General features: G+C 34.8%; 1 protein-coding gene across 1 annotated transcript in view; it reads right to left on the bottom strand.

The window, feature by feature from the left end:
• ADGRL4 (adhesion G protein-coupled receptor L4) overlaps positions 1–15,103 on the bottom strand; it is a 116,109-nt gene that overhangs the window by 39,692 nt on the left and 61,314 nt on the right. Inside the window, exons 4-7 of the mRNA XM_023208863.2 lie at positions 9,459–9,529; positions 8,370–8,549; positions 8,075–8,258; positions 6,561–6,677 (exon numbers count right to left, since the gene is read on the bottom strand). Coding sequence (XP_023064631.1) covers positions 6,561–6,677; positions 8,075–8,258; positions 8,370–8,549; positions 9,459–9,529 — 552 coding nt within the window. The remainder of the gene's footprint in view (positions 1–6,560; positions 6,678–8,074; positions 8,259–8,369; positions 8,550–9,458; positions 9,530–15,103) is intronic.

The raw sequence follows: 15,103 nt of genomic DNA, 5'->3' as shown, positions 1-15,103 counted from the left end.
AGCCCTGGGAGGTCGAGACTGCAGCGAGCCATGAACATGTCACTGTATTTTAGCCTGAGCAACAGGTTAAGGCCCTGTCTCAAAAAAGAAAAATAAAATTCCCTTGTGCTGCATAGACCTCCTTTATTTTCCTACCAATGGTATTGTTTATGTTTTAAAGAATGCATGTGTTTTATTAACTAATTTTTTCAATAAATTAATAAATACATGCAGACATCTTTGAGAGGGTTTGATCAATGTGTTAGATTTGTCCTTATTTTTAAGATATAACCTTTAGCAAAACACATTTTCTTACTCTCCTTTATTGAGAGCTAATATTACTGTCCCTTTCAAATGTCACTTTGTCCATGGGATCATTAAATATAACAAAACTACCATACAATCAGACAAAATTTCTTCAGGATATTAATTCCATAACAATTTCATCATCTATCACCATAATCAGTATTTTCAATGTCTTTTTATCCAAATTCCAAACAGTACCAAGTTGTCTTTGAAATTTCAACAGTTAACACATTCTTTGGATTTGTTCCTAAATACAAAACGTATGCTTGGGTAATTAGAATACGATATAATAGAGTAAAAGCCAAGGGTACAATGTCAGTATGACTTAGTTATTTTTACTTCATTTATGGCTATTTCCCACTTTTGTGCAGAACATGACAAGAAAGAATAGAGGACACAAAAACACTTCTTTTTATGAAACAGTGTCTCTCCGTGAGACAATATGTGTGCTGCAGTATATATTTTCCATTGTATTTTGCTATTTTGTTGTTGTTGTTCCCATATAGGTAAAAATAGATTACTTAGAGAAAATGGGAAATATTATTATTATTTTCTTTGCAAAAATTTTATAATTCCTATTTCTCTAGGTAATATATTTTTACCTATATGAGAATAACAACAAAATCCTACTATCAGCAGAGTTTTTTTTCTAAATGAATTACACTAAAATAACAGATAAATGATTAAGTTGAAATAGTAGCTACTTACTTGCTAGTTAGGTACCAAGGAATAGCTGATTTCTTTTTTCTTTTCTTTTTCTTTTTCTTTTTTTTTTTTTGAGATGGAGTCTTGCTCTGTCACCCAGGCTGGAGTGCAATGACACGATCTCGGCTCACTACAACCTCCACCTCTGGGTTCAAGCAATTCTCTGCCTCAGCCTCCTGAGTAGCTGGGATTACAGGCACCTGCCACCACACCTGGCTAACTTTCATATTTTTAGTAGAGATGGGCTTTCATTATTCTGGCCAGGCTGGTCTTGAACTCCTGACCTCATGATCCACCCACTTTGGCCTCACAAAGTGTTGGGATTACAGGTGTGAGCCACCGCGCCCAGCCTGGAAAAGCTGATTTCTTTTTAGAAGAATCAGCTTTTATCAGTTCTGTACTGTCTACTGATGGGCATGGAACAAATTTATTAACTTTGCCCATTAGTTACATCATCCATATAAGAAAGATATTCAGTTATTTAATCACTAACTCGCCTGCTAGTACCAGAATTGAATCAACATTGAATTTTGATACAATTTTTAAAAACGGTTGTTTAGTTGAAGAGTTCACTATACGAAGACTAAGAAAAATACAAATTGAAAGAGAAATCTAAGCCTAAAAAACTTACTTTATCCCCAACCTAGCAAGACAGGCCAACATGCAAATTCAGCAAATACAGAGAGCACCACTGAAATACTCCACGAGAAGATCAATCCCAAGACACATAATCATATTCTCCAAGGCCAAAATGAAGGAAAAAATGTTAAGGGCAGCTAGACAGAGAGGGCAGGTCACCTAAAAAGGGAAACTCATCAGACTAAGAATGAACCTTTCAGCAGAAACTCTACAAGTCAGAAGAGACTGGGGGCCAATATTGAACATTCTTTAAGAAAAGAATTTTCAACCCAGAATTTCATATCCAGCCAAACTAAGCTTCACAAGCAAAGGAAAAATAAAATCCTTTCCAGACAAGCGAATGCTGAGGGATTTCGTCACCACCAGGCCTGCCTTGCAAAAGCTCCTGAAAGAAGCACTGAATATGGAAAGGAAAAACTGGTTCTAGACACTGCAAAAACACATCAAAATATATAGACACTATGAAGAAACTGCATCAGCTAGTGTGCAAAATAACCAGATACCATCATGATGACAGGACCAAATTCACACATAACAATGATAACCTTAAGTGTAAGTAGGCTAAACGCCCTAATTTAAAGACACAGACTGGCAAATTGGATAAAGAGTCAAGACTCATCAGTGTGCTATATTCAGGAGACCTATATCTTGTGCAAAGACACACATAGGCTCAAAATAAAGGGATGGAGGAAAATTAGCCAAGCAAATGGAAAGGAAAAAAAAAAAAAAAAGCAGGAGGTGGCAATCCTACTCTCTGACAAAACAGACTTTAAACCAACAAATATCAAAAAAGACAATGAAGGGCATTACATAATGATAAAGGGATCAATTCAACCAGAAGAGCTAACTATCCTAAATATATATGAACCCAATACAGGAGCCAGATTCATAAAACAAGTGTTAGAGACCTACAAAGAGACTTAGACTCCCATCCAATAATAGTGGGAGGCTTTAATGCCCCCACTGTCCATATTAGATAGATCAATGAGACAGAAAATAAACATAACTAGAACTCAGCTCCGGATGAAGTGGACCTAGTAAACATTTACAGAACTCTTATCACAAGATCAACAGAATATGCATTCTTCTTAGTGACAATGGTGCTTATTCTAAAATCGACTACATAATTGGAAGTAAAACACTCCTCAGCAAATGCAAAAGAATTGAAATCGTAATAGTCTCTCAGACCACAGTGCAATCAAATTAGAACTCAGGATTAAGAAACTCGCTCAAAACCGTACACTTACATGGAAGCTGAACGACCTGCTCTTGAATGAATCCTAGGTAAATAAGGAAATTAAGGCAGAAAACAGGAAGTTCTTTGAAACCAATGAGAACAAAGAGACAATGTACCAGAATCTATGGGACCCAGATAAAGCAGTATTAAGAGGAAATTTTATAGCACTAAATGCCCACAACAGAAAGCTAGAAAAATCTCAAATCCATACCCTAGCATCACAATTAAAAGAGCTAGAAAAGTAAGAGCAAATTAATCCAAAAGCTAGCAGAAGACAAGAAATAACTAAGATCAGAGCAGAACTGAAGGAGACAGAGACATGAAACCCCTCCAAAAAAATCAATGAATCCAGAAGCTGGTTTAAAAAAAAATTAACAAAATATACCACAACCTAGGCTAATAAAGGAGAAAAGAGACAAGAATCAAATAGGCTCAATAAAAAATGATAAAGGGGATATCACCACTGACCCCACAGAAATGCAAACTACCATCAGAGAATACTATAAACATCTTTATGCCAAAAAAACTAGAATATCTTGAAAAAATAGTTAAATTTCTGGGTACATACAACTTCCCAAGACTAAACCAAGAAAGAGTCAAATCCCCGAATAGACCAATAACAAGTTCTGAAACTGAAGAAGTAATTAGTAGCCTCCCAAACAAAAAAAGCCCAGAACCAGAGGGATTCACAGTCTCTGGAATTCTACCACAGGTACAAAGAAGGGCTGGTATTATTCCTTCTGAAACTATTCCAAACAACTGAGGAGGAGGGTCTCCTCCCTAACTCATTTTATGAAGCCAGCCATCATCCTGGTTCCCAAACCTGGCAGAGACACAACAAAAAAGAAAACTTCAGGCCAATATCCCTGATGAACATTGATGCGAACATCCTTAATAAAATACTGGCAAATTGAATCCAGCAGCACATCAAAAAACTTATCCACCACAATGAAGTTGGCTTCATCCCTGGGATGCAAGGTCGCTTCAACATACACAAATCAATAAATGTAATCCATCACATAAACAGAACCCAAGACAAAAAACTACATGATCATCTCTATAGATGCAGAAAAGGCCTTCGATAAAATTCAGCATCCCTTCATGTTAAAAATTATCAATAAACCCAATGTTGATGAAACATATCTTAAAATCATAAGAGTTATTTATGACAAACCCACAGCCAATATCATATTGAATAGGCAAAAGCAGGAAGCATTCCCTTTGAAAACTGGTACAAGATAAGGATGCCCTCTTTCACCACTCCTATTCAACATAGTATTGGAAGTTCTGGCCAGGACCATCAGGCAAGAGAAAAAATAGAAGGTATTCAAATAGGAAGAGAGAAAGTCAAATTGTCTCTGTTTACAGAAGACGTGATTGTTTATTTAGAAAACCCCATCATCTCAGCCTCAAAATTCTTTAAGCTCATAAGCAACTTAATCTAAGTCTCACAATACAAAATCAATGTGCAAAAATCACAAGCATTCTTTTACACCAACAATAGACAAGCAGAGAGCCAAATCATAAATAAACTTCCATTCACAATTGCTACAAAGAGAACAAAATACCTAGGAATACAGCTAACAAGGGATGTGAAGGACCTCTTCAAGGGGAAGTACAAATGACTGCTCAAGGAAGTAAGAGAGGACAAAAACCAAAGGAAAAATAGTCCATGCTCATGGATAGGAAGAATCAATATTGTGAAAATGGCCATACTGCCCAAAGTAATTTATAGATCCATGCTATTCAAACTACCATTGACATTCTTCACAGAATTAGAAAAAAAATACTTTAATACTTTAAATTTCATATGGAGTCAAAGAAGACCCCATATAGCCCAGACAATCCTAAGCAAAAAGAACAAAGTTGGAGGCGTCACACTCCTTGACTTCAAACTATACTACAAGGCTACAGTAACCAAAACAGCATGATACTGGTACCCAAAAGAACAGAGACCTCAGAAATAACCCCACACATCTACAACCATGTTATCTTCAATAAACCTGACAAAAACAAGCAAAGGGGAAAGGATCTCCTATTCAATAAATGGTGCTGGGGAAACTGGTTAGCCATATGCAGAAAACTGAAACAGGACCCCTTCCTTATACCACAGAAAAAAATTAATTCAAGATGGATTAAAGACTTAAATGTAAAACCCAAAACCATAAAAACCCTGGAAGAAAATCTAGGTAATACCATTCAGGACATAGGCATGAACAAAAACTTCATGACAAAAACACCAAAAGCAATTGCAACAAAAGTCAAAATGGAAAATGAGATCTAATTAAACTAAAGAGCTTCTGCACAGCAAAAGAAGCTATCATCAGAGTGAACAGGCAACCTACAGAATGGGAGAAAATTTTTGCAATCTATCCATCTGATAAAGGTCTAATACCCAGCATCTACTGGGAACTTAAACAAATTTACAAGAAAAAAAAAAAATCAAATAACCCCATCAAAAAGTGGGCAAAGGATATGAACAGACACTTCTCAAAAGAAGGCATTTGTGCAGGCAATAAACATGAAAAAAAGCTTGACATCACTGATCATTAGAGAAATGCAAATCAAAACCACAAGGAGATACCATCTCATGCCAGTCAGAATGGCAATTATTAAAAAGTCAAGAAACAATAGATGCTGATGAGGCAGTGAAGAAATAGGAACGCTTTTACACTGTTGGTGGGAATGTAAATTAGTTCAACCATTGTGGAAGACAGTCATGATTCCTCACGGATCTAGAACCAGAGATACTATTTGACCCTGCAATCCCATTACTGGGTATATACCCAAAGGATTATAAATCATTCTAGTATAAAGACACTGCACACGTATGCTTATTGCAGCACTATTTACAGTAGCAAAGTTATGGAACCAACCCAAATGCCCATCAATGATAGACTGGATAACGAAAATGTGGTATATATACACCACAGAAAACTATGCAGCCATAAAAAGGAATGAGATCATGTCTTTGCAGGTACTTGGATGAGAGCTGGAAGCAACCATCCTCAGCAAATTAACACAGGAACAAAAAACTAAACAGCACATGTTCTCACTCATAAGTGGGAGTTGAAATATGAAAACACATAGACACTGTGAGGGGAACATCACACACCAGGGCCTGCTGGGGCGTGGGGAAAGAGGGGAGGGAACTTAGAGGATGGGTCAATAGTTGCAGCAAACCACCACGGCACACGTATAACTGTGTAACACACCTGCATGTTGTGCACATGTTTCCCAGAACTAAAGCAAACATTTAAAAAAAAAAAACCTATTTTTAAAAAATCTCTGTTTTTCTTCCTCACACAATCACAAATTTTGTCTCACGATGAAGAATATGATGGATTATTGAGGAAGAAAAATTAAAGGAACTGCAAATATAGTGACTTTGCTGTATAAGGAGTAGTAAAATCAGAGCTTTGTATATTTTCATTAGAATTTCAAACATTTCAGACAGTAACAAAAGTTGGAGTTAAGACAAGGACCCAGATATTGTCAGTCAAAATCCTCCCTAGTATTTATATCAGAATGGAAATCTCAAGTAAGAATATGGATATTCTGTATACTGTACATACATCATATGTTTTTATAGGAAACCACACCTGTTCTATGTACATATGACATAATCAAATGCATGATAAGTACTTACTGCAAATTCACTGATATATTGTCTGCTAGATTTTTAAAGTCCTACCATTTGAATTATATGCAGTTTTTCTCTTTGGGAATACATTTATATAATCTCCGTCCACATTCATATGAGGATGAATATGTTTCATTTTAGACGAATCAATAAAGAAAACTTTGAGAGCTGAAGCAAAAACATGAAAACAAAAAAGCTGAAATTAGTTTAATCAATATACATGATAAATATATTAGCTTAGAGATCATTTCATCCATCATTATTGTGTTTCAACTTATTTATAGCAGGTAGAGTGAACATATTCTTAACACGTTTGGACAATGTAATATATGTGTTAAAAATCTGACTCAAGTTTTAATTTTTTAATTTCACTATGGCATTCATGGTTTAACTTTTTTTTGAATTAAATAAAATATAATATGTGTATGTAACCAAGGAAGCTGTAAAATTACAATTACTAAAGCAAAGATAAGCAACTACAATGTCTTACAGAATAGTGTCTATAACTCACTAATGAGTGATTTAATTAAACGTTTGAGTGATAATTCCTTTGACCTGCTGTATTATCACCATTTTCATGCAGAAACATTATAAAAATATAGAGCACCTATATATTAGTCATAATCCTTGAAACTCTGATTTAGAGTAAATGATGAATCCTGATGAGATTTTTGTAAATCTGCGGTTGCACAGCAGAATGCCACTCAGAAAATGCAGTAAAGATGTATGCAGTGATTATTTCAGCAAACTTACCTTGCTTCCTCAGAAAAACTTTATAGGCATCCTAAATTTGACACAAGATTCTGAATATTTTAGGTATGAATTTGCATGAAGCAAGAAACATTCTAATTTGCTCTGTTGATTGCTTTATGTTATCTACATACAAACGATTCCTAAATAGAAGTTTAAATGTGTTATATCCGGCTGGGCATGGTGGCTCATGCCTGTAATCCCAGCAGTTTAGGAGACCGAGGCAAGTGGACGGCTTGAGGTCAGGGGTTTGAGACCAGCCTGACCAACATAGTGAAACCCTATCTCTACCAAAAGAACAAAAATTAGCCAGGCGTGGTAACACACACCTGTAATCCCAGCAAGTCGGGAGGCTGAGGCAGGAGAATTGCTTGAAACCAGAAGGTGGAAGTTGCAGTGAGCTGAGATTGCTCCACTGCACTCCAGTCTGGGTGCCAGAGTCAGACTTTGTCTCAAACAAACAAACAATATCTAAAAGATCGTTGGTCAAGGTAGACCCTGACAAGTCATGAGATGACGGACTCAAAATGACAAAGGAGTAATGTACTCTGACCATTTAATGGCTGTAAAGTTCAGGAATCAGAAAAGGTGGACATGATAGGAAGAAGACAACACTTGTGGATTTATCCTTTTTACAAGTACTTTATTCACAGTGCTCTTGCAGTATGCATCACCATTCATTTCTACACTAATAAAACTACTTTCAATGTAATCAGTACTAGTCTCAACACCATGCCTCCTAACCCCCACCCAAGACTTTGAAAATGGCTTATTTGGAAAACATGATTACTTTGAAATGGACCCTTGTTTCTTACCTATATCCGTTGAATTGGTATCAAACTGAGTGGTCTTTTGGAAGCTCTGGGATAGCCTTAAGGTAGCTCGTTCAACAGTGTGCATGAGTTTTGTAAGATGTGTTCTCCTATGATTCACAGATAACTTGTCCCAAACTGCAAATGTATCCCTTTGAACAAAATTATTCACGGTTTTCACCAATTCCTATTGAAAAAAAGTACATCTTTTAGAAATGTTAGAATCCTACACTAATCACAGATGAAAGGAAAAATTCAAAGCTCAATTATATTAAGAGTTAAAGCTGAACATACTTACAGTAAGAGTTGAATTAGAAAGGCTGTCGTTGGCTGAGATAGTGTTGTTCTTATAACCTAGTAATGAAGATGATTCAGCTAATATTTCTATATATGTAATTATATCTGTTGGTGAAAGATCTGTTACAGAATTTCTATAGACTTCTCGTAGCAAAGCCACAGGTTCTTTTATGGGTCTTATCTGAGCAAAAAAATGAGTCCAGAAAAAGGAAGCTAAATTAGTTCTACTGGAGTTTTATAAGAAAAAAACTTAGATGTTAAATTTGTTCTGAGTTGGTTTTCTCGGTCTACACATAAATAATATCAAACTAATAAACTTAAACCATAACATGCATCACTGAAACCTGAATTTATTTACAAGAGATTAGCAAATAACTTAAAAGTGTAGACTTTACTTTAGAAAAGAAACAGAGCATGTTTGAATTAATAATTTTTTAAAAATGAGTCTTCAAAGTAACTTCCTATTCTTCAGTATAGAATTATATCCTAGCCAATGAATCTACCTTAATACTTGAACTCTTTAATACTTATGAATATTGAGATCCTAAGCAATAAATGATAATACTTTAATTAGATTTTAATCAACCAAAGAAAACTCTTTACAATGTGATTAAATGAAAATTTGCTTTAAACTGATAGTTGATTACTCATGTTGAGATTCACATTCTCAATCATATGACAATTATTTTATAAATCACCTACTTTATTTGCTCTTTGAAATGTTCTCTTTTAAGTACCAAATCTAGGTGCATTCAATTATGTCTACTTAGAATGTGGGAATGGGTCTAGAGTCAAAGTATCTCTTTACTATTTTTTAATCAACATTTTTACATAAAAAGAATTTTCCAACATATGGAGTATTGAAAATGTAGCATATTAAATATATAAAAGGCCTTTTAAATAATTTGGGGATTTTCAAATTAACCCTGTCTTTGATGCAAACATGATGCTTAGATCTCTATATGTAAACGTTTTCAACTCTCCCTAAAGTTCAGCTACTGGTTACTCTTCTTGAAATGTGTGACGTTGAAAGCATTTTAATTGAAACCAAAATGTCAAAATAAAATAAATTGTTAACTGTTGTACTTACTTTTGTTAAAGTTTTATTAATATTTGCAGCAATACAGACATTATCTAAATGGCAGTTTGCATTCACATTTTCTGTAGGAAAAAAAACCAGATTATATAGTAAGTTTTAAAAAGTATTTTTGCCTAAGCTGATCATATAAATCCCAATTATCTTGCTCACTTATTTAAATGTTAAAAGGACATTCTCTAACATTTGAACTTCCTCTTCAGTTTTAGAATGTGCAATATTTTACAGACAATGAAATAAAGGAGTTTTCAGGACCAAGGAATGTTAGTACCATAAAATGTTATCTACAATTTTGATTAAATTAAAAAAAAGGCTTTCATTTCTTTATTTCATAGAACATAAAGGAATGCAGGCACATTTCTGGGAAGATGTAGCTCTGTGGTACTTCACAACTGTGTACTACATATTTTATATAGTTCTTTGATCATACATAAAATTTAATAATGTAATTTACATTGACAGTAAGTGCCATCATTAGGTGTGAACTGTGATTTTCCTGTGTATGTCTGATAACCTTCTTTGCAGGAGCAGTTATGCCCACCATTCACATTTCCCCATATGGCATGATCACCACAGACAACTGACTCACTGTACTCATCTATATCTGGAAATATTAATATTTGAAAAAAAATTTTTTAGTGCTCATATACTTGCTACCTTGTTGAAAATAGTGTTACTTATGATTAGTGGTTTCATGTCAAATTTTGTAAGAAAGTTAGAGAAATACCATCATTTAGGCAATGGCATAACAAACTTAGCTGCATATACTTTTTAGATTTAATTCCTCCAATCAATTTTGACAGAGTATTGAAAATATTATTCATGGGCCACACTCTCAGATTGAATTGCATGATTAATCAACAAAGTCATTACAGTAATTTCCATCATTGATGATGTAACACTTAGTTCTAATTTAACAAAGACTCAATTTAAGAAACACATTTAAACTTATTTGTTTTCTAGTATCAAACTAAACTGACTTCAACAACTCAGTGTAATCTGGAGGATAGAAGAGTGACCCAATTTCTTTCCAAAATTTCATTTTTGCATGTAAGTTAACCTAAAAAACTAAGATGTAGCAGAACGCGTGATTGAATTCCCTTAAAATTTTATCACAACTTATTACTTTTGTTCAGGTTATATTTTACTACGGTTCTTAACACACAATCATCATAAATAAAATAATACATTATACAGAATTAAGTCTTACATTCTCAAAAGCCAAGTATTGAGGTTGTAACAAAGGCCCTAGGGTTTTAAGCTTACATAGTTTATATTCTTAACTTAAAACTTTACTTACTACAGTGAAATATGCTTTACATTATAAATAGAGTATAAATAATCTGCTACTAGAGAAAAAGATTCTAAGGAACTGAAGAGTCTAGATCATTATCTTGAATTAATGCAAATTTTTATGTTTCTACCCCAGGTCTGACATCTTCAAGATACTTTATATTAAATTAATAAATGAACATCTAACCTTAAATTTACAATTTGATTTAAAACTAATAGGGTGTCATAATACTCTTTGCTGTAGAAAAAGGGTGTGTAATCAAACTCTAATTTAAAATGTCATCTAACTAGTTATCTTAAATGCAGCTGTTCCTAATTTCTCATTCAAAAATCCAACAAAGATCTAGAAAACACATCCAAATTCGCACCACCAAAACCAAAAATGGAAAGTGAGCCTCTTGCTAGATTCTTAAAGAAAGTTCCATTCACTAGAAAGGTGATGGTACTAGATTTACAAGGTCAGCTAATAGCCCAGGCCTAAAAGGTTAGAACAGCTCTCGTTCTTCCGACAAGTATACGTATTCAAAATCTGTACTACCCAGAAATCTAAGCTCACCACTTCTAAAGAAACACAAATGCTCTTGTACCACCCTCACCCCTCATCTTCTCATTTCTAGGTGTATTCAGCACCTATCACTCCACAAAAATGAATGAACAGAAAATGAAGTAGGGAACAAGTAGCGACAAGTGACCTTGGGATATGGAGAACCATCAAGAAAAGCATTCTAGGCTGGGCTAAAGACAGAAGCACTCAGACGGAAGTGCAGACTAGGGTGGTCATTTGTCATGAAATCAATGAAGTGAAAAAACTATATAGGACTAAAGCAAAGATGAGTCTTTTTTGGAGCTGAACTGTTGAAGCACCAAATGTTATACTCCAACTGGGAAAACACCCCAATGAAAGTGTGAGCAGACCCATGAAGTATCATAAACAACAACAAAAAGTTGTTTTAATAAGCAAGAAAACTACTATGTTCTTTGAATACCTTTGTTTTGTAGGTGAGATGCCTTCTATGGGTAACAGTAAACAAGATGGTGATTTCTCTCAATTTCAAATCCTTTAAATGTGCGACATTCTTAGAAACTTCATCCCAAACCCAATCTCTGAGAAACATAAAAATATTGACTCCACGAACTCAATTTCCATCCTCCTTCTTGCATTTTGGACTTTAATATCCAGTGAAACTTGCTTGGCTACAATGAATGTGCCTGTCATTTTGCAGCAAGATCCACACTAATTTCTACTGCAATCTCTTGCAGGTCCAAATGGCTAAAACCTACAGTTACCTCTTTCCTGAAGGAAAAGTCTCTGGGATTGCTAATTAGAAGATCTAAATTCAAATCCTGACTATAACATTAATTAGCTGTGTGATGACCTTGAGTAATATCGTAAAAAGACACCTTCTAGGCCAGGTGTGGTGGTTCACGCCTATAGTCCCAGCACTTTGGGAGGCCAAGGCGGATGGATCACAAGGTCAGGAGATCGAGACAATCCTGGCTAACATGGTGAAACCCCATCTCTACTAGAAACACAAAAAATTAGCCAGGTGTGGTGGCAGGCGCCTGTAGTCCCAGCTACTTGGGAGGCTGAGGCAGGAGAATGGTGTGAACCCGGGAGGCAGGGCTTGCAGTGAGCCCAGATCGCGCCACTGCACTCCAGCCTGGACAACAGAGCCAGACTCCATCTCAAAAAGAAGACAGCTTCTAATCCAAAAGAGTTCTACCTCATGAACAAACAAGAAGATGTATGGGAAAGTGGAATAGTGCCTAGGATATCATTGCCACCTGATACTGTAACTGGAAAATCAGGACTGGTGATTCTACTCATATTGCATATTTTCCTAATAGCAGGAGCCTTGTGTAGTATGTTTTAAGATACAGATAAATAAAGAGTGTTTTCTTTTAGGTTACCATATCTTAGTAATCTCCAAATCTATATGAAAAGAATCTCTTTCCTTTCATAATGAAAGCTAAATCTCTGTTAGGTAATTATTTAAGTCCAGCTAGATTTGACAGACCTGATTTACTGATTGACCCATTTTTCTCACTACCAACTTACAATTTGATTTTAAATTAACAATTTGATATCACTAAATGCAAGCATATCATTAACAATCTTAATTCATTTGCAATATTTCTGTTAACAGGTGATGCTTGGTTGTGCATAGTGGCTCACACCTGTAATCCCTGCACTTTAGGAGGCTGAGACAGCAGAATCACTTGATTCCAGGAGTTTGAGACCAGGCTGGCCAACATAGCAAGACCCTGTCTCTACTAAAAAAAATTTAAAATTTAGTCAGACAAGGTGTTGTGTAGTGTAGTCCCAGCTATTTGGGAAGCTGATACAGAAAGATCACTTGAGCTCAGAAGTTCCAGGTTGCAGTGAACCATAACTGCACCAATGCACTCCAGCCTGGGTAACAGAGTGAGACCTCAGCTCAAAAATAATGATAATAATAATGATGATAATAATGTTATGCTTTTTCCTGTGTATAATTAGCCAATCCAGCAACATTTTATCATAATCTTCTTTCAAAACATGATCATATGATGGTTATGATTCTTATGATCAATAGTAGAGTTTTCTAATGTGTAACTCACAGACTGCCAAATAAAGATAAAATGTTCAATTACAGTAAATAATTTTCAAAGACAAAATTTAATATTATTCAATGTTAGAAAAAAAAAATCTACAATTATCATAGAGTACTCCAGGCAGTAGGACATGACAAGCAATAAACAATGCCGTAAAAGACATGGTGAAATTGAAGGAATTCATGGCTTCTATTAATTTGGTTTCAGCAGATTAACTTTACTATTGGATGCCTCAGCTTTCCCATTTGTGAAATTCTGGTGTGTAACTAGGTTTCTCAGGAGCTAGACTTCCGAAGTTCCGTTTTACTGTGATTCCAATGGGAGGAAAAATATGTGCAGTGCTAAATCTCACCCAGCGCCTTCTGCAGCAAAATGACCTCACGTGTGGAAAATAGTATTTGAATATGGACTAAAGGTAAAGAATTTTGCTTGAGTCATGTCTTGCCCTATATCAAAGTCTTCCATTTTTTATTCATAGAGATTTTAATGTCTATAATTACCAGAAATGTCAAATTTAAGGATAAGCTAAAATTTCAAATCAGAAGCAATACACTGTAAGGTGATATACTAATGCAAAAGGAAATAGATTTATGTTTCTCTGTTCAGATTCCCTGAGGATTATGATATTGTGCAACAAAAATTACTGCAGGACTGAAATAAAATGAAATAGCACACTGATTCTTAAAAAAGCTTAATCCTTAAGGACAACAAAAATTGATGAGAAATAACATTTTTCTAGAGAATGAGTTTTTCACTGAATAATCCATCAAACAAAACGGGTAGAAACAGAAGGGCTCAATATTGGGCGTTAGGCTTTAATAAGGTTAGTGCATTTACCGACTACTTAAAATAGCTAAAAAGGGAATTGGCACAAACTTAGGCCCATTCTACCTTACCGCAATAGAAATTGAGTATCAAGAGAAAGAGTCTTCAATTACAAATATACTATCCCCATAAAATGTCATTCAGTCATCTTTGTGTGTTTGTGTTTTCTCTGTATCTATGATTCAGTGTTTTCTAGTGCAGAAATTCTCTACTTCAAGGAACATGAACAGAGAAATATAATCCTTTGTGAGTTGAGGATTATTAAAAGTAAACATGATCAGATAAAAAGACAGATGTATTCTACACACAAGAGACATTAGGGAATGGAGAGCAAAGTTAAAACTGTATTAAATTACAGTGATTAAGTTGTTACAAATTAGACTTCTTCACTGATTGGAACATTTCCACTAAAGTTTGCAGGGCTACATATTAGAACTGAACTACTAAAGGCAAAAAGCACATTATATGACATTCTAAGACTATAACAATAATATAGGCTTGAGAAGAACAAACGGTGAAGTATTGTAAGTTTTCTGGGCAGAATCTCATTGATTCCTATTTCCTGAGTATGTTATTATGCTATATTGCAATAAAACTTTTCTCTAGAAACACTAAAGGTAAATTTACCATTCAGTAGTAATAGTATTATTTTCTCATATGTTTGGATATTTTATACCCTTGCAAAGTTTGATCCAGTGTATCTGGATGATTCAGATCAAAGAGATATTTAAATGGTCTACTACACATTTAAGTATTCCATGGAAATAACAAAGGGTTTTTAGATACAAAACTGTGAGTCTAGCCTTACCTTTATCCAAAATGTATGAGTCTAGAGTAGCCCTTCACTTCATTGTCAATAAAATGAGGAAAATAAAATCTTCCTTTTTTTACATAGCAGAGTAAATGTTATGAAGCGTGGGTACATG

This window comes from Piliocolobus tephrosceles, chromosome 1, assembly GCF_002776525.5.
Source record: "Piliocolobus tephrosceles isolate RC106 chromosome 1, ASM277652v3, whole genome shotgun sequence".
NCBI lineage: Eukaryota > Metazoa > Chordata > Mammalia > Primates > Cercopithecidae > Piliocolobus > Piliocolobus tephrosceles.
This window is presented reverse-complemented; position numbering and strand designations above follow the sequence as displayed.